Below are 19,494 nucleotides of genomic sequence, written 5' to 3' on the forward strand. Positions count from 1 at the left end.
ATGTGAAAGCTCTCGAATTCTTGGAAGAAAGCGTTCATAAGCTTTTTTGGTGTATTTTAAACACAATGTTTTTTATTTTTTTAAAAACAAATGTTATGTTTTACATTTATCAAATACTTTTTAAGATAACAGAACAATTATAATAAATTATTAAAGCTTCCGGCACAATAAAATCTAAGCCGGGCAACTTATCTGAGGCTCTCGATTATAAAGACATACAATATGCACAATAACGAATGCACAAATAACGAAGCTGAATTTTAATACAAAATGAAAACTTAAATTGGTTGTTTATTTATTTGTTATGTTATATTCACCGGAAAACTTCCGAATTTAAAGCAGTAGAATTTCATTTCTGATAGATTTTGTCTGACGTTAAAAACTCTGATTCAGATAGGGCTTTTTAGAAATTCTGAAGAAAAGAGCATAAATCTACTTGACTTGAAGATTCTGATTTTGCATAAAAAAATTGAAGTGAATTGAAAAAATCAGAACAGTAAATTTAAAATATGTATATAAATTCCATACATTTATTAAAAAAAGGCAAACAACTTTAATGGAATGTAACATACGAGCTTCATCCAATCACTACCTTGAATTTAATGTTACGAAAAGGCCATGGAATTGCATTGCAGCATAAAAATAGTTTTTTTTCTTCATATTTTCTTCATATTTTAGTCCTTTTGTACTAATATCAAAAAAGACGAAAATAGTTCCGTTTTAGATTCTTCGGGAAATAATTCGACGGTGCCACTGAAGCCATTTCTGCAATCAATGATTCAATTCTAGTTCTTACAATATTTTCAGGAAACGAAAATTTTCCTATGAGCTCTTAATTTAAAACGTTTCTTTAGTTGCTTTTTTAACTTGTGGTACAGCAAAGAACACACTCTTGTGATTTTTTTTCACAGAATTAAATTTACACCATTTGACGTCAAAATGAAGTTGCAGAAAATTTGAATGATATTATCCTGAAACACGTTTCAAAATTTCTAGCAATGTAATAAATGGAGAAAATCATAATTTATATAAATTCAATTTACTAAATTACTATCGCTAATGAGTAGAATTTATATGAATTAATTATGATAAGTTTATTACACAACGGCTAAATTACGCAAACCCATAAAGTGGCAACTCCATTATTGCTCAGTTAATTACACATTATTAATAGAATGTTATTGACTTCAATTATAAAAGGAGTTACCTAGTGTTTGGGTAACAAGTTTCCTATAGAATAATCACTAGCAGTGTTAATATATGTTGTGTAGAGCAAATAATAATTTCATCATTACAAATAGATACTTGTTTAAACTCAATCCAAAGAATATAAAGGTTTTAAATTCAATACCTACAATCCAAAGAATGTTTACACAGGCTTGAAAAATATCAATTTCTATAGTCAAAGTTGTTATTATTAAAATTAATGTTGAGAAATTTCGGTATTTACAAGTTTGAACTACACTCATAGAAAAAAAATGATTCAACATGTGAAAATTTGCTGTAACCTGAATAAAGTTTTAAATTGAAACATTTTGTTCATTCAAGTGGAACCATAGTATCATTTAATCAAGCTTAAGAAGTATGTTCAATTGGTTCAACTTAGCTCCATAACAAGTTTGCTGATAATTTGAAAAATAAGTCTCTCGATGAACGTTAAATCATAAAAATTTGAAATTTGCCTCAACCTAAATAAAGCTTTAAATTGAAACATTTTGTTCATTCAAGTAGAATCATAGTATTTAATCATGTTTAAGAAGTACATTTATATGGTTGAACTGAGCTCCCTGAAAAGGTTGCAGAAAATTTAAACGATGTCATTCAGAAACATTGATTTAGCCTTGAGCCATAATATTGTGAAAATGTGTTACAAGCTAATAAAAATTTTAATTGAAATATATTTTCATTTGAGTTAGATCATATTGTCGTGTAATCAAGTTTAAGAAATACATTCGTACGGCTCACCTTAAACTCACACTAAGGGTAAAGAAAATTTTAACTATATTTTAGATCCGCAGTTCATTCCAGTGCAGAAATTGAATTAGTGTAAGTGATGAACAGCCAGATTTCATTTCCAATGTTTCAGCATTTTGAGTGATATGCATCGTTGAAAGAAATAACGATAATATAAAGATATCTATCGGCATTCAAATGACATTCTGAAAACAGCAGAATATTCTACAATATTTTTAATCACTTATCGCTATTATTTATGATTTTTAAAAAATTAAATTTGTTCACTTATCAATTATATTTCCGTGTTAATGATGTTAATATTTTCAAAGGCTTGAGGGAAAAGGGGGACATTTTTTTTCTTTCAAAATTTTCCTTAGTATTGCTGCTAGATAGGTGCCTTCCGAGTTTTTAGAATTTCTCCTAGATAGCAGTACAATGTATAGAAACATCTTATTGCCTACATAGGAATCGTTGCGTTTTACGCCAAAAATGCTCTCCAGAACAATTTAAATCCTATCGGACAACCAATATGGGGCAACAAAAAAAGAAGGAAAGTGGCAATAATTATAGGGAGGGGATAACTTATGGTATTTTTAACAAAAAAATAAAATACAGCATTCTGTAATATAAAACAATGTAACCTTGTAAAAAAATTAAAATAAGATAACAAAGCTTAAATAATAATAGCCATTTTCATCATAAAATAACTTTATTAATCACATATAAATTTGTTTAATTAGAAAAATGTAAACATTTTAAATCTCAGTGTTAAAATTTTATAACCATAATATTTTCGGCATTCAATTAGTTACAAAATAATTTTTAACATTTTTAATTTTTAGATAAGTGATTGAAACACTATATAAATCATTTCAAACAATTTGGTTATAACATAACTAAATGAACTTGAAATTAAAACTTATAATGTAAAGAAAAGATGTTTAATCTCAAAATAGTTTCTATCATCAGTTTTTCCCATTATTTGTTTACTAACATCTCTAATTTACATTACTAAATTATTTTAAACCAATTTTTCCCTTCAACGTAATGGAATGCCAGAGATATTTAATTACAAGTTCATGCATTTGACATATCATTATGCTGTAAAATGTATGTAACTATGTCTAGCAAAACAATGAAGTTACTAGTCGTCTAAACAAATCGAATAACATATGGTATAGTACTTACAGCTTGGTTCACAATTGAGTTGGAAGTTAACACTCAAAACAATTACATATCGGCAGTAAATATTTGACTACAGTGGCGTACGCAAGGGAGGGGTTTAGGGGATTAAACACCCCCCTTGAGCTCAGACAAAATGGCAAAAATAAAAATTTTAGTAGAAATTATGCGAGCTATTATTTTTTAAGACCATGTATTTTTATTAACCTTATGCCTACTTTTTTTTCTCACGGTATTTCTCAGAATACTGAAAAAACATTCACTATAATAGGGTTGTACTTTTGAAACCAAATTCACGTGATACTGTTATGGACTGGTTCCTTTCTGTCCTGCTAGAATAGTTTTCGAGACTGGCTGTCATTCGCGAGGTCTTTACGCGATGATTCTGGAATCCTAGACGTTTTGTCGTCTTTGAGACAATTCGAGAATTTTGGAGACTCGGTGAAAAATTATATAAAAGGGGGAACGGAGTACAGTGGAGTTAGTCAGACTAAGAGTTATCTCTGCCGCTTGTCGCTAAATCGGTTTTGTTTTGTCTTAACAAAAAGTTCATTCAATCGACGAACCCGTCGTCGCCAGTATTTCGACTAGTGAAGAAATCAGTAACAAACAATACCAGAGATACTGTGCTCGTTGAAGTTATTCATTCCAGCTCGAAACTTTGAGATCGTAGCATATTTCTGTGCCAATATATACATATATTTGCTGTTCTTGGATCTTTAGGATTTAACAATTTTTAACACAAGAATTTAGCAATTTTTAATTATTTTGAAAAAAAATCACGATCTGAAATTAGTGAGGTGACAGCATCTAATACCAATGTAAGTTTTTCTGTTGTACAGAAATGTGATACTTCAGTTGAAGAAAATGTTTCTAGCATAACAAAATCTGATGAATGTGAAAGTGGCCCTCAAAGTGTTACTTTCCACCCATATGACATTAAACTTTTTCAGAAAATATTACATTATGTTCTTAAACTTAAAAAATCAAATCAAAATTTAACTAAACAATGTTGTCTAAATAAAAAGTCAAAATTGTCTAGCTGTCTAAATTAGGGAAATAATAGTGCTTTATAACAGATTCGAAATTTTTTTAGTAGTTTCAGAAAATTATGAACACCCCCCTTGAAAAAATTCTGCATACGCCACTGTTTGACTATATACCTAACTAATCCTGATTCTCTTGTGCCATTTATAAAATACTCTTTTATTTTAAAATTAAAACTATAGTTTTCATTTTATGCTTTAGAACATTCTACGAAGGATTAAACTTCGTGTACAGAGTGTTCTGTAATAGTGGCCTGTAATATACTACAATGTGTAACAAAATTAATAATTACAGAAGTAAAGGGAGGTAGTGCAAACCCTATAAATTGAAACTTGCTTTTTTTAGAATTCGTGCCAAAAACGAAGACGAAAAAGTTTACTCTAAAGAGACACAAATAAGTATTTTAGCTAGAAAAGCGACCAGCAAAGCAATCGTACGCTTACCAAGAACGTCTGTCTATTGGAATAGCTACTCACGTGCACACACCCCACCCAACCGTGGTCAAGCACTATCTTTTAACGGCCATAGTAGGAATGCCACATAATTTTGACTCTGGTCAAACAACGTAGACAGCATCTGAACTGATACCCTTTTCTCCCAACTTCCATACCACAACCAACGGGTGAACTTTCAGCCACGATAACTTATTTTCTTTATAAGGCGAAGGTATTGGGGATAAGGGTATTGGGGATCCACATTGGATCCTAAATGTCTTAATAGTTAGTTAAGCAAAAAGAACACAAAGGTAACGGTTGGTGCCGCAGTTAACTCAGATTACAAAAAGTATTGTCACGTGTAAATGAATGAACTTCTCTCTAAATTTTAGTACATCTTCAATTTTACTTCACACTCTCAAAAAGAACTTTGAAAATAAAATTGCAAAAATAAAAAAAAACACATATTTAATAGTTTTACATAAAAACATATGTTAAAAATTTCACCAAGATCAAAAATGTCAAGTTCAAAAATATCAAGCCTGATTTTCCAAACGTTTAAAAAAATGGGCTATTAATGTGAATTAAAACATTTTAAATTTAAAGTAGGCATCATATTACTACAACGATTAAATTAGCAAAGATCAAATGCAGCGTTAAATCATATATAAAAGTTTATTTAATCCTTTAACCATTATTTTAAAATAACATAACTTTGATGCACTCTTTTAATTTCCTCCTTGATAAAATACAACTTTTTTCATCTAACATAGCAACTCTATTTTTTCTGTTAATAAATAGCACTTTTTCATGCTGTTTTCGCATTCATTTACTAATGGAACAATTTTTTGATTAAAAAACTATCGTTTAAATATTTATCAGTGATATATTTCATTAATCTTATTTTTATTTATTTATTTGCTTTAATTTTGCAATTTGAAAATTCACTTTCATTTATAAAAAAAAAATTTACTTTAGAAATGAAATGTTTATTTTAGAATAAACAGTATGAGGTTTAAAAGGAAATGGAATGGATCAAAAACATGGAATGAAAATTCATGAAAAATCTCTTCTTTTTGCTTTTGTTATTTTATGTTTTTCAGAAATATTAAAAATAATTTTTTCCTCTAAAAATGTAAGTGTGAAAGTGTATAAAATATGTATTCATAAAATATGTATTCATATACATCTTTTTAAAATATTATATATTAACATTTATTTATATACGACGGGTTTAAATTATTTAGTTGTAGCAACATCAAAATTTTGAAGAAAATATAGAAAAATTAAAACGCACTTCTTAACACATGACGAGACTGCGCTCTTAAAATGTACTCCTTTACATTAAGTCGTTTAGAAGACTAAGTGAGGCGTGCAGCTAGAATTTTGAATGAAAAAACATTGTTTGTGTTTAAGATTAGTCTTCTAGCTCACTTCTTTCGATTTTCTAACTCACTGATAAATCAGAACTAATATTGAAAAGCTTCCTTTATCAGACACCTGGAAGTTCGAAATTTTCCAATTAAAAAAAAATCTTTTAACTCAACTTGAAATGTACGCATTTTAAATAGGCAAGTTAAATAGCAATGAATAGAAGGAATTACTTCTAAACTTAATGCATAGAATTAAATAAACTACCCAACTCACAACTTAATTGTCCACTCTTTAATATGTAGTATATTTTAGCAGCTTTACTTTTTAATAACATGAACTGAAACAGCTGCTTTGATTTTTCATATGAACCGAAATCTAATAAATGAACCGTGTTCAGGACCATAAAATAAATCATTCACTACACAAAAGTTTCCATAAATTAGTTTTACGGAGTAATCGTAATTAGTAAAATAGTTAAAGTAATTGTTAAAACTAATTTAGCGTGTAGAAAATATTCTTTTTAGTTTTATCCAGTGAAATAAGTAATGAATTTTTTACCGTAATGTAATATTTGCTTGGAGAACTTTGTCTAGTCATGTATTGATTTATCTAAATAAAATGCACAACGCTTAAGACAGCTTAGACGGTGTCTTAAAACTAAATAGAAGACGAGTTTTTCATTATTTCATTTTTTTTTTGTGACCGCAGTTGAGTAGCTGATCCATAACGAATAACATATTCTTTGTAAGTAAAATTTTATTTACTTAACATGATTAGTATATGTACTAGAACCGGGATGACTCATGAAATAGAGGGCTCAATTCCTGATGAGGGAACGCAGGTTCAAATCTCGACTATGTCTGGTTGACTAAAATGCCGCAACAAGTGCAATGCTGATGAAAAATATACCAAATGGAAGATAGACAATGAATCAGAGTCCCCTTATTGAACTAACCGTGGAAGGCTTTCGTGCTTTTCCTCTTTTTGTATCTCAATTTCCAGGTATTTACTCAAAAAGCCTTCCCTCATGAAGGTGATTTTGTCCCAATACTTGATCCAGGCGATTTCTTATTTTCAGGATACCGCTCACAATTACAAGGTTACTGTGTTGAACTCTGGTGTAGTCACGCTCATCTGTTCAACGGATATATGGAACGCCGGTAGTAAAATATTATATGCTCTAAATTTTTACATGATGTTCCATAATCAACACCCTTAAAATAAAGTTTTGGAATCCTTGTCAAAGATAATGTTTAAAAAAATGTGTATGCACTTTAGGAGTTGCAAACTAATATTTAAGGGGCTATGGAAATCTGACGAATCACTAATCACTGCGATCGAATCACTACTACCGAATCATTGTTTATGAACACCTCCAAAATTTCTCAAGAAATCAAGCCCATTTAATATTTGCATTCTCACTTTCCTCATAGGTGATATAACAGATATGGATATCGGTTTTGTTTCTTCTTCGCTTAAATATTAATTTTCAATTCCCAATGTGTTTACTTATTTGACTTCATATTTGGCAAGGATTCAAACTCATGCCCAAAAGTTAAGAAGCAATCGCATTTTTTAGGATAAATCAAGGAATAGTAAACTAAAAGTAATGAAATGAAGTGTCAGACAACAATGATAACAAAATGTTAAAAGCCCGAACTCAAGTTAACTATCATGAGTTAATGAGCAACATAACAATATAGTTCAAATATGATCTAAAAAATGACACTTGTGAAGGGTTTAGTATTACATATGAATCCTCTGACTGCAATACAGGTCACACAAGGACTCTCATGTTATTTTCAGGGTAGAGAAATGTTTAAACACTGTAAATTCCACCCCTCCATTAAAGTACAGCTTTTAACCCGAAACGTTTGCTGAGAAGAGAACTGCAAATGTTCATTGAAGAGTATGCCAGAAATGCTTAATGTCACACAGGCCTGAAGATCTGGCTTGCTATCCCATCAACTGAATATTTAAGGTTTTCCCCGAACAGCAAATCCCTATGTGGACGCGTGTTGTTTTCTTTTAAAGTGAACTTGAAAACGACATCACGCTTTAAGATCTCAGCCCTATACCCTAAAGAATAAGTCATTCATAGAACCTTCCTGATCATAGATGATCAGGAAGATCGTAGGTGATTAGGAAGATTACAGGTGATCAGGACCATAGATTATAGGTGAACCCGTATGAACTGTTGGGGGGTATATATCAACCTTGCAGAAGACACAATGGACTGATTTTCACTGATTAGGCAGATTCAGCCTAATGATTTTCGATACATTTAGATAGGTAATGAACCAGTACTAACCTCTAACAACATGGAAGTAGGCCACTATGGAGGTCCAGATGTTATGGTGGAGATCAGCACGGTGGTGAACAGCCCTGCCATCGTGTCTTTCAGGGAGGCATCCTGATTTCTCTGGGATATAAAACTGATATCTAAGAACTCTATACAAGATTATTTATAGGTTCCATCATTTCCTATTTCATGTTTAAAAACAAAAACATGCATCCACATATTGAGTGACTGATCAAGAAACCGAAGATATTCAGCGGAGGGATAGTGGCCATCCAGATCTTCAGACTTAAACCTCGCCAAGCATGTCTGGGATACTATTTGAAAATTAAATGCAGTCTGCAACCACACTACCAAAAACTTTCCAGGGTCAAAAGCTGCCTTAATGAAAGTGTAGAAAGTGAAGAAAAATAATATTAAAATCATCTAATTTAGTGAAAAGTCGATTTGGATAAATAACGAAAGAATATATCTTAATTCTGCTGATCAGGAACTCCTTGTCAAAGAAATTAAGTTTTACAAAAAGAGGGTTATTAAATAATAAAAACAATTTTGAAAACGGCTCGGAAGATGGAGCTGCAAGGACAGGTCCCATAGGACACCTCCGTCCATCAATAAATCAAAAGTGCAAGTGAAGTAGTACATTCCTTACAAAAATAAAGTGTTTTTGAGGTTGTTTTGAGGATAACAGGTGTAATAAGATACACCTAAGAGTGAAAATAGGGATTTATTTTGCACCAAAAATAATCTCATCAAAAAACTTCAATTTCAACCTCATTTACACCTTATAAAATCAATCTCATATATTTTTCAGCAATACTTTAAGATGAAATCGGGAGAAATCATTCACAGCACAAATATTCCTATTTGCTAGAAGTGGTCTCGCAGTGGACTGATCGTAAATACACAGTTCCCAGTAGAACACCGAAGGCTAGCATCACTGGCTGCGGTCAGTAAGCGGGTAGGTGACCACTTTGATCAGCCTGCGTAGGGACCGAGGGTGAGTGTTATCGGTCCTTCTTGAACTGCTCTTCTGTAAAGTACTCGACTTCGCACAGGTCATCGGGCTGCCAAAGCAGATGAGCCATCCTCTCTGCAGAGGATCAAAATTGCGATGACATGTCTTCGGATCATCCTCAGGGAAGCTTCCCAGACAGTCGTCAATAGCCCATTGTGCAGATCTAGTGCGACGTAAATAAAGTATATACCTACTTGCTAGAAGTGTAAAAAAAAATAACCTGTATAGCTCAAAAACAACTGAAGGTAAATGTCAATCAACCTCGAAACAACCTTTTAAGTGTGAATAAAACTAACTTAATGTAGCTTAAACCTCAGGAGGTTAATTTTTTAAGTCATTTTCAATTTTTTTTTTTTTTTAAGTCTTTTTTTTTTTTTTTTTTTTTTTGGAAGTCATTTTAAAATAAATCTCAAATCAACTTTAACACCTCGAAATAACCTCAAATACACCTCAAAAATACCTCAAATTTCGGTAAAGGGTAAATGATAGGATAATTTTCCCCAAGGAAAGTTAAAGAATTCGTGCATTGGTTATTAGTTGTTTTAATCACAGCTGGTGTATAGGTAACTGGTAGGATCCGAATGGATCAAGTACATGGCTGTGTGCCCCGCTGTTATTATTATTATTATTAGTCTTATACATTCAAATGTGTTGGCGGGAAAGAGAGAGAGAAATAATTACGAATTTTAATAAAAACAAAACATTTAGTAACCATGCAATGGTTTTCGAATTCAATAGAAATGTATAAGGCATGTGTAGAGGGAATCTCTAAACACAGATTTTATTCTGCTTTCAATTCAAGGTTGTAGTATAAAAAGATTACATATTATATTAAATGCTTTTTAAATATCGAGGAAAAGCATTAAATGAAATAATAATTCAGTTTTTAAATGTTAAGAAATACATTACGAATATTTTTCATGACATACACGTCCTTCCAAAATTAATCAATGTTTTATTCACATGACCTATCTCAGTTTACATTTAATATTGATTTGTCAAAACTACGTTATAAAATAAAATATTCTTTATAAAGCCTTTTTTTCTTAAATAATTATTAAAATTAGATTACTAGTGTGATGATCAGTTTTTGGAACTGATTTTCACCGAAGTTGGAATATAAGTTGTAGTTATAAATTTTAATATTTATTCGGCCTAACATTATTTCAAGACTGCACATTTTAGGTTAAAATTAGTTCAATTTTGATCAACCATTTTTCGTAAGTAATAATAGATTAAGATTAACAACCAATTTTATGCCTAATATCAGGAGAATAATGTGAACTTTAAGACAACTTTAAAAAAAAAACATAAGTCTAAATTAGTTATTCAAAGTGAAGACAAAATTAAATACTAAATTTTGAATAATATTAGATGCGTACAAAATGATTCGTAGAAAATTGTTTTGTCAAATTTATAAAAATTGTCCAAAAAAAGCCCCATTTTCCGACATATTATTATTTACTTTTATTGTATAAAGAACATAAAATAAGTATAACTAACAAGCTAGCAAAACAAAAAGCATTAAGAATTATTTTAAACCAAAAATATTATCTTTTTTTTTTTGAAGACATTTATCCCAACAAGATAATATACAAAATTGATACTGACATACAATCAGTTCTGAATTCAGATACATAGGTACAAAATTGCTGTAAATTCTATACACTATACCTGGTATTGATATCGATTTAGTGAAACAATCTCATTAGGAAGAGAATAATTAACTTAAAAGAAATTTTCATTAAACTAACAAAACCCATACAGTCAATCATAATTAATAATCGCATAATTCATAACCATAATTCATAATCAATATTCATACAACCTGTGCTCTTCAAAATAAACCCGAACTATAAAAAAAGGAGAAAAAATAAGGATAAGGTCAAAATAATTCATTTATTATCATAAACCTTCTATAAAAATGTTTAAATATTCATTAACATGTTTTCTGTTGATGTAAATCAATCAAGAAAATAATTATTGTGTTCATCAATACAACAAAAAAAAAATAAAGTATTGATATTTCTCAAATGTCTAGCTTTAGTCATCGAAAACGCGAAATAAATAAAAAATAAATAAAATAACCATAAAAGGAACAGGCTCGCAGCAACGTATGCGTGGTAAAATGAACACACGAGACAAAAAAAAATGTGGGGGGAAGCTTTGGTATGAGAATTAAACCTTGTCTAAAATGTCTTAAAGCATTCTTTTAAATAAAAAAAAAATCTATACAGCGATAAAAACACCTGATGAATTATGGAATGATCGCTTTAATAAACATGACACTGAAACCCATGCTTAAAACAACAAGAAAAATAGTCATTTAATAAAAATGTCAAAAGATAAGAAAACCTACTAAAGATTGAAAAAATAAGTTTGTCAAAGTAAGTTTAACAAAGTCATAAAATTTTTCTTTGAGATCTTTAAGGTTTAATACTGAGATTCTAAAGATAATAAAAGTGTAACATTTTTAAAGTAGTATATCTTCCTTCCCCAACCTACAAGATAAGTATATGAAGAAAGAAATAATCTACATACAACTAATTTCTGAATTCATAGAATGAAACAAAAATTAATAATGCTGCTATCTATTAAATTATACAAGTAAATGTATTAATTTTAACACGTCACCATGATCGATGCGTTGTTTGGGGGATAAGATAAACCTTATAGGGCTTATTTTTTATAAATTTTCGTGTCCTAAACGTTTTCGTTTATTACCCTAGAAAATTACAAAAATACAAATTTTTCAGACTTTTATGTATAATAAAAGTTATAAAATAATAAAATAAAATGAAACATTTTAAGTAAATTGAAAAAGAGAAAAATATTTATTTTATCAATGATATTTATTTTATTTATTTATTAAAACTGTAAACGTAGCCTGGAGTCCTGATGTAAACCTAGGCTTCTATCAAAACATTAAAAAAATTAGAAAAAACGATAAAAAGATGGAAAAAATTACAACAACTAAACTTCTTTTCAAATAGGCATAAAAAATTTAAATAAAAGTGACTGGAAAAAAAAGTCAATTTTAATTACTAAATAAAAGAGTCAGATAAGTGACCTAATTTGTTTGGTTATTGCTTACTTAGAGTTTTTCAAAAGCGACATGAGGCTAATTATTTTTTATTTATTTATTTTTGATTTCAAGTGTACTAATATTATTTTAGATTCCGGCATTTCTTTAAAGATATACGTTTAAAAAAATGTTAGGATAGTAAAAATTTAGTATAAGCAGTGTAATACTTTTCGTTAAAAAGAATAGAATATTTAATACTCAGCGCATGTCAATGTATATATATATATATACAGAGAGAGATAATTAAATTAAAAATACCCGAAAATATTGTACGATATGAAAAAGCGAACATGCAAAAGGTGAAAAAAAGAAAAAAAAATAACATTGTCATTTTTGCAAAATGGTTCCTCAATAAATTTTTCTCGATTTTTGGCTAAACGACTTTAAATCTCGAGAAATTTGAAACTCCATTTAGAAACTCCATTTATTTTAAAATGTGAACCAACTAAAGTAAGACATCATGACAATGCTGGACTAAAGCTGGATAAGACATCATTCCAGAAAGAAAGAAAAAATCTTATTAATTAAAATGGTAAATTCATTATTATTAATCCGATTTCAATAATTAAGTACTAAAACTTTAAAATGAAGTAATAATGATGTAATAAGTGTTTAGGAAACCATTCATTGAATATCCTGGTTCGGTTACAATAATTATTAATCCTATTATTATTAATTTCAACTTCCGCGCATCTCGTCATATCAAAAACATTCATCAACGTGAAGATATTCAGTGGTGCCATCTATCTCCTTTTTTATTACATAAAGCAACTTTCAGAATAAATTTTTAGTATAAAATATATATTATTTGCTCGGAGCAATGAAAATTATAACAAGCTAGTTATTAAACTATAAGAACTATTTTATTTTAATTTACAGAATAACTAAATAAAAATATTATTACTATTGGTATTCATGATTTACCGTTCTCTTGAATATATTATATATGTTATGTCTTTGTTATATATTTTAAAAAATAAAGGTAATTTTAGTAAAAAAGTTTTCAAAAACACATTACAAAAGTCGAAAAAAGCAAACTGGGAAGAATCTTAGCATTAAAAATTTCAAACAAATTATTAAAATAATATTTACAGCAAAAAACATACTTGTCCGCAGCCGGCAGGATTCGAACCTGCGCGGGGAAACCCCAATGGATTTCAAGTCCATCGCCTTAACCACTCGGCCACGACTGCTCGCAAGCTAAGATTTTATATGCTTTGAACTTCAAATACAAATTTTAATATGTATTACATTTTTGGTATGCATTAAAATAAATTAAGATGCACTTTTTTAGTACATTCCTACCGATATAGAAATATCTCCTTCTTAATTAGTAAAATGTATGCAAAAGGGGAACCACCCCCAAACAAACCTCAACATGTTTTTTTGTCTTTCCTATTTTTTTTAAGAAATTTGCAAGTTAAAAATCCAATGGCGATTGTTGTTAGAAACCGAAGGAGAAATTCCAGATCATTCATGGGCTGCATCTACCAGATGCTGGGTGCATTGGAAATAAAAGTGACACATAGGCCTACTAAATACAAAACGAACATTTATTCAACAAAACAAACAGCTTCTTGGTCAGAGCTGCTTCTCCGACGGAATCATAACATTGAATTGACAAAATCTGACGCCAACACTTTCCTCACTGCACTTCATTTCACAACATCCTCCCCCCGTTGAGACTCAGAGAGAGTCTCAAGCTCATAAAATACATTATTAAACAAATCAAGTCTTTTGGGAGATCTTACACATCTTCCAGAGGAAGTATATCGCTGCATTATGGTCTTATCAGGTGCTGAGCCACCTTTGATTTTACATTCAGCGCCAGAATTCGATTCCTCTACACCATGTTTCTTATCTATAGTGATGCTCATTTCATCTGCCTGAATTTCTAGTGGGAAGATACGTTGAATTGGACGTAAAATTGAACCATTCTGGGTCTTAAGTTTAACAGTGAGAATCTTCCCATCACGTCCTGGAATCAACTCAATAATTTTAGCCAAGGGCCAAAATAAACGTTTTTTATTATCATCTCCTATCAAGACTATTTCTCCTACACAGGGCTCACGAGATCGTTTCTCATTGTGTTTCTGCACCAGCTGTCCAAGATATTCCTTCCTAAAGCGCTGTCGTAGGTCTTTTAATAACTTACTTCTATATTTTATTCTTTTATTAAGACTTAATGAATTTAATTCATCAATATCCTCAACATTGGAACTCCGGTTCTCGATAAGAAACATGGCAGGTGTGAGAGGGATCAACTCCTGCGGATCTTCTGATACATAGGTTAAGGGCCTACAATTTATTATGGATTCACAATCACAAGTTAAAGTATACAGTTCTTCATAGGATAATACAGATTTACCCAAAGTGCGTTTTAACAGTTCCTTTACCGTACGAACCAGCCTCTCCCACCAGCCGCCCCACCAAGCGGCAGTTGGAGGGATGAATTTCCAAAGAATTTTGTCAGTCTCTTTTAAAATTTTAGTCCAATTTAGTTTTGAAAGATCATTAGATGCACCCCGAATATTAGTACCATTATCGCTATAAATCGTTCTAGGTCGACCGCGTCTGGCGATAAACCGACGAAGTGCCAGGAGAAAAGCATCTGAAGAGAGGGAATTGACTAGTTCTAGGTGAATGGCACGGTACACAGCGCAAGTGAACAATGCGATCCACACCTTTTCTCCTTTTTTTAAATACAAAGGCCCAGCCAAATCAATTCCAACAATTTCGAAAGGTGCACTATCCATAACCCGGTCTGGTGGTAGAGGTGTTGGTTCGCTCGACAAAGCCTTGACCTTAAATCGTTTGCAAGTAATACAATTGAATAAGACATTTTTAATAGCTTTCCTAGCCCTAATTATCCAAAATCTTTCTCTTAACAAGCATTGCATCATTTGAATCCCAGCATGACAATTTTTGTTATGTACATTTTAAATTAGTTTTTTCATCACAAAATTTACTTATATGATTAGCTTTTTGCAAACATGAAAAACAAGCACCCTTTTTCAGTAATATTTGTTGTTTTGGTTTCGTTTCATTCCCCCCGAACAGTGCATGAATCACTGTCTCCTTTCGAAGAGGCCACGCCTTAAGTAGACGTATAATATTTTCGCTAACGTAACTGCTTTGGCTACCAGTGTCAATTGCGCATCGAATAATTTTCTCGCGTCCTTGACATCGAATTAAAACGCAAAGAGTTTGCAAATATACAGTTTCACTTTGGCTGCTATTAGAAAGAGAACTTTCTTTAGAAATACTTTTTTGGTCATTATTTTTTAATTTGGATCACATTATATCAAAATGATTATATTTACAATTAGAACATAATGACCAAAAAAGTATTTCTAAAGAAAGTTCTCTTTCTAATAGCAACCAAAGTGAAACTGTATATTTGCAAACTCTTTGCGTTTTAATTCGATGTTATTCCAATGTTATTGTCTCGATATATGTTAATGAATGATACGTCTGAACTACCTGTTTTTGTGGATGCTTCCAAGAGGGCCTATGCAGCGTGCGTCTTTGTAAGATCGGTACTGAATTCAGAAGTTAAAATAAATTTAGTTCGAGCGAAGTCGAGAGTAGCGCCCATAAAACCTCTAAGCATTCCTCGCTTAGAATTAATGGCTTGTTGTATCGGTTCTAGACTTGCTAGACAAATCACGCAATGGATATATGCACTTGCAATTGTTCACAATCTCTTAAAATTTAAGAAACAGGTTCAAATTCGAATGTCAAATAAGAATGCTGAAAGTAAAATTTTTAATGCAAATAGCTTAAGTTTATCTTTCTTAAATGTGTAAAGGACTGATACAAGGGTGTAGCAAAAAGGAAAATTGCATAGCATCCTAAGAATGAAATAATTATTTTTAAAATATATTATGGCTGAAATAAGTAGCAAACTACAATAGAAAATTTAAACATTAAAATTATATTTAAAAGCGTTAGTTCACATTTTTTTCTTTCTTTTTTAAAGCTAATGATTGGTGAAAAAGTGGTCCCTAATAATACATTTTTGATAATAGTATTTACATGGGGGCCACTCTAAAAAAATTTCAAAACTGAACTTATTTTTTGACTAATTAACACAGTCTAGTACTGTTTACCAGAATTATCAGGAATTTGTGGCTGACACCAAAATGCACTTTTGCATAATGATAGCCTGTATATTAAATCAATAATTTGTTTATTTTTCTAAAGAAAGAAACAATATTTTTCTTTACTGCAAACAACGATAGCTAACCTTGTATATCTTTTTTACACTAATCACCGAGTAAAATCACTTGATATAAACCACTGACTTTTTTCTAACACAAAATTGCACTAATTTGTGCCATAGGTGGTTAACAGCGATTTCATTTAATGTTTTTATAACTGTTCTTAACCTGTTAACTGTGCATGACAAAATATTTCATCATATATGAACTACTACTGCAATGGGCATGACAACCTATTTCGTTATGAAAATTAAGGTGTGATGATAATACATATAATTATGAAGAAAAAAATCCCCATTGAGAAAAGAGTTGAATATAAGTTTATTCCTCAGTTAACAGACTAAATAATAATGATAAATACAGTTTTATAAAATGATTTTATTATAATGTAACGATAAGTATGAAGTGAACTCATTTTTTATTGTTTAATTCAATATTATCAAACAAATCTATCAATTAAAATAAACAGGTACTTTAAAAAAATGGACACAATTAAACTTAAAATCTGGTTCTTCTGAACAAAATTACTCATAATCTTCCTAGAATCCCAAAATAATTAGAATTAGAATTCCAAAATAATGCTCAGAATGTTAACTTGAAATGTAGACTGGTATTTTCATGAAGATATTTGTAATTTTAAATTTTAATTAAAAAAAATAACATTAGTACGACCGAACGGTTTTAAAAAAACAGATAAATAGAAAACAGTAAGAACAAATAACTTTTTTTAATATAATTTTTTTTTAATAGAAGCACTAAAATTGAGCGAATGGTGTTAAATGAGTTTTGGTCTAATTATTGAACGTTCAGAGAAAAAATTTCAATTTTTGCTGCTTAAATAAAAATATTTGCTTCTCTGGTGTACTCATTTAGTTAGCATAACATGATAAAAACAACATTAAATTTTTTGTGAAAAACACACCATTTACAATGAATTTGAAATTAACTGAATTTGAAATATGAGATAAAACAAAATTTGATATTATAGAAACAATACTTGGGCCAACATGAAAAATATTATTCAACCCAATATTGTTATTATTATTTGACTACACCTTATTGTTGCTGTTTTTTAATAAAAAGTCAGTCATAAGTTAAAATTAATTTTGACTAAAATAATTTGAATAAAAATAATACAGTGAAAAAAGCAGTATCATTTGCAGCCAAATGTAATCACTAAAAGCGGCTGAATAAGTTTATTGCTGTATTGAAACATTAAAATAGATGTTATATTGTGTTGTCAACAACAACAATGTGAGTCATGTTGTTAGTAACAACAATTACTTTAAAACATGAATATTTAAAAAACTCATAAAATGTAAGAAGTTGGTTAAACAGCAATAACCTAATAAGCAATAATAATTGATTATTTTCAAGAATTAGGTTTAAAAATGACAGAATAATCTAGTTTTTGATGCATTTCTGCCTGCTGGCTACAAATAAAAATGACTTGATTTATATAAATTCTGCAAACCTAAGCATGTTTAGAATTGTAACCTTTTTCTTTCATTCAAACAATTAAACATAAATTACTAAAATATGTATACTTAAAAAAAGAAACATAACTCCTGTCTTATCACTTGCAATAATCATTTTGAAATTTATACATTGCATGCTTAAGTTTGGAAAAAAATAAAAAAGCAGAATATAAAATTGCCGCTCTTATCAATCCAAAATGTGAAATTTTCTGCAATTTCTATGCATAACATTAACAATAGAAAAGTGTGAAAGTATATGTAGTAAAAGAAAGTATGTGCATCAGGAATAAATTATAAAATGTTTAGTTATTTAGTGACATACAAAGACATTTGATTAACTTATTGTCTAAATTTCAATTTTTTGATACCTACAATGCATAAGTTGTAAGTGGCAAATATCAGCATGATATTATTTGCAATTGAGATGTGCTATTTTGATATTAATTAGTTTAAAAAAAATAGCATTATGATTTTTAAAAGAGTATTACAAATGTTTAGCTTAAGCTTTTAACTATTTTAGTATATTTTTTTTCAATAACTTAGGACAAATAAGTATGATGTCCAAGTATTGTCTAAATTCCAGAAAGTTTTGCTCAATGTATGAGCATATTACTTAAACAAGATTACTAGATTATTATCTGACGAGTGAGTTCGAGTTCAGGTTGAGAAGCAATCCAAAAGGAACAATGAAATTAGTCAAAGGATTAACAAGCAATAGTGAGCAGAGGTCAGTAAGCCCTTAATTTATTTTAATTCATTCTTTATTTCGAATCAAAATGTTGTAACCAAGGCACTAAACTTATTATAAACTCTATATTATACAATGATTTGATTTTAACTATTACAAATAATAACTAGTAAAAATTTGAAAGCAAATCTGTCAAATATATTTAAAAAATTCAGTGCTTACTCACAATTATTGCACATCGTTTATTTATAACAAATCCTTAAAAAAATTAGAGGCCTAGATGCCCTTTTGGTTTTTTGCTCAATATTATAACAATAGATGTTTCTAATTTACTTCTACTGTAAGATTTCATAAACTATGAAATGGAATCTTAATTCTTATAGTAGTCTAAACATTTGAGCTTATTATTTCCAAAAAAATGGTTGGTGCAGTTTGGTACATAAAAAAAAGGTTTGCCCTAATTTATTTACTTAACTTTGATATTCACCTGATTTTCAATAAAAATTTCCCTAAATGCATAACACTTGAATGGTTGGTTAATAAATCATGACAGTAACATACTAAGTGCAAAAGTTATCAACTTACCATTTTACATTTTAACTGTTCGTTCAAATTGAAGCAGTAAAAATATCTGCATTTAATACAAACCAAAATTATAAATATTGTTTAAATTTTATATATGTACATCTTTTATTAAATTTAAAATTTTG

The 19,494-nt window shown here is 29.8% G+C and overlaps 1 protein-coding gene and 1 non-coding gene across 2 annotated transcripts; both read right to left on the minus strand.

Moving 5' to 3' along the window:
• Positions 1 to 13,506: 13,506 nt before the first annotated feature.
• TRNAS-UGA (transfer RNA serine (anticodon UGA)) lies at positions 13,507 to 13,588 on the minus strand. The gene has a single exon. It is a non-coding gene; the product is annotated as a tRNA-Ser (tRNA).
• Positions 13,589 to 14,050: 462 nt separating this feature from the next.
• LOC107448245 (uncharacterized) lies at positions 14,051 to 15,298 on the minus strand. Its single transcript, XM_043057842.2, has one exon. It carries the CDS (start codon positions 15,296 to 15,298, stop codon positions 14,051 to 14,053), a length of 1,248 nt encoding a protein of 415 aa, XP_042913776.2.
• Between the last annotated feature and the right edge of the window lie 4,196 nt (positions 15,299 to 19,494).

The sequence above is a fragment of the Parasteatoda tepidariorum genome, chromosome 3 (assembly GCF_982258835.1).
Source record: "Parasteatoda tepidariorum strain Cologne lab strain chromosome 3, Ptep-v5.0, whole genome shotgun sequence".
In the NCBI taxonomy this organism is placed as follows: domain Eukaryota; kingdom Metazoa; phylum Arthropoda; class Arachnida; order Araneae; family Theridiidae; genus Parasteatoda; species Parasteatoda tepidariorum.

What these genes read in the sequence shown, in the direction of transcription:
- LOC107448245 (XM_043057842.2), bottom strand. Translation starts at nt 15,298, where the DNA reads ATGATGCAATGCTTGTTAAGAGAAAGATTTTGGATAATTAGGGCTAGG.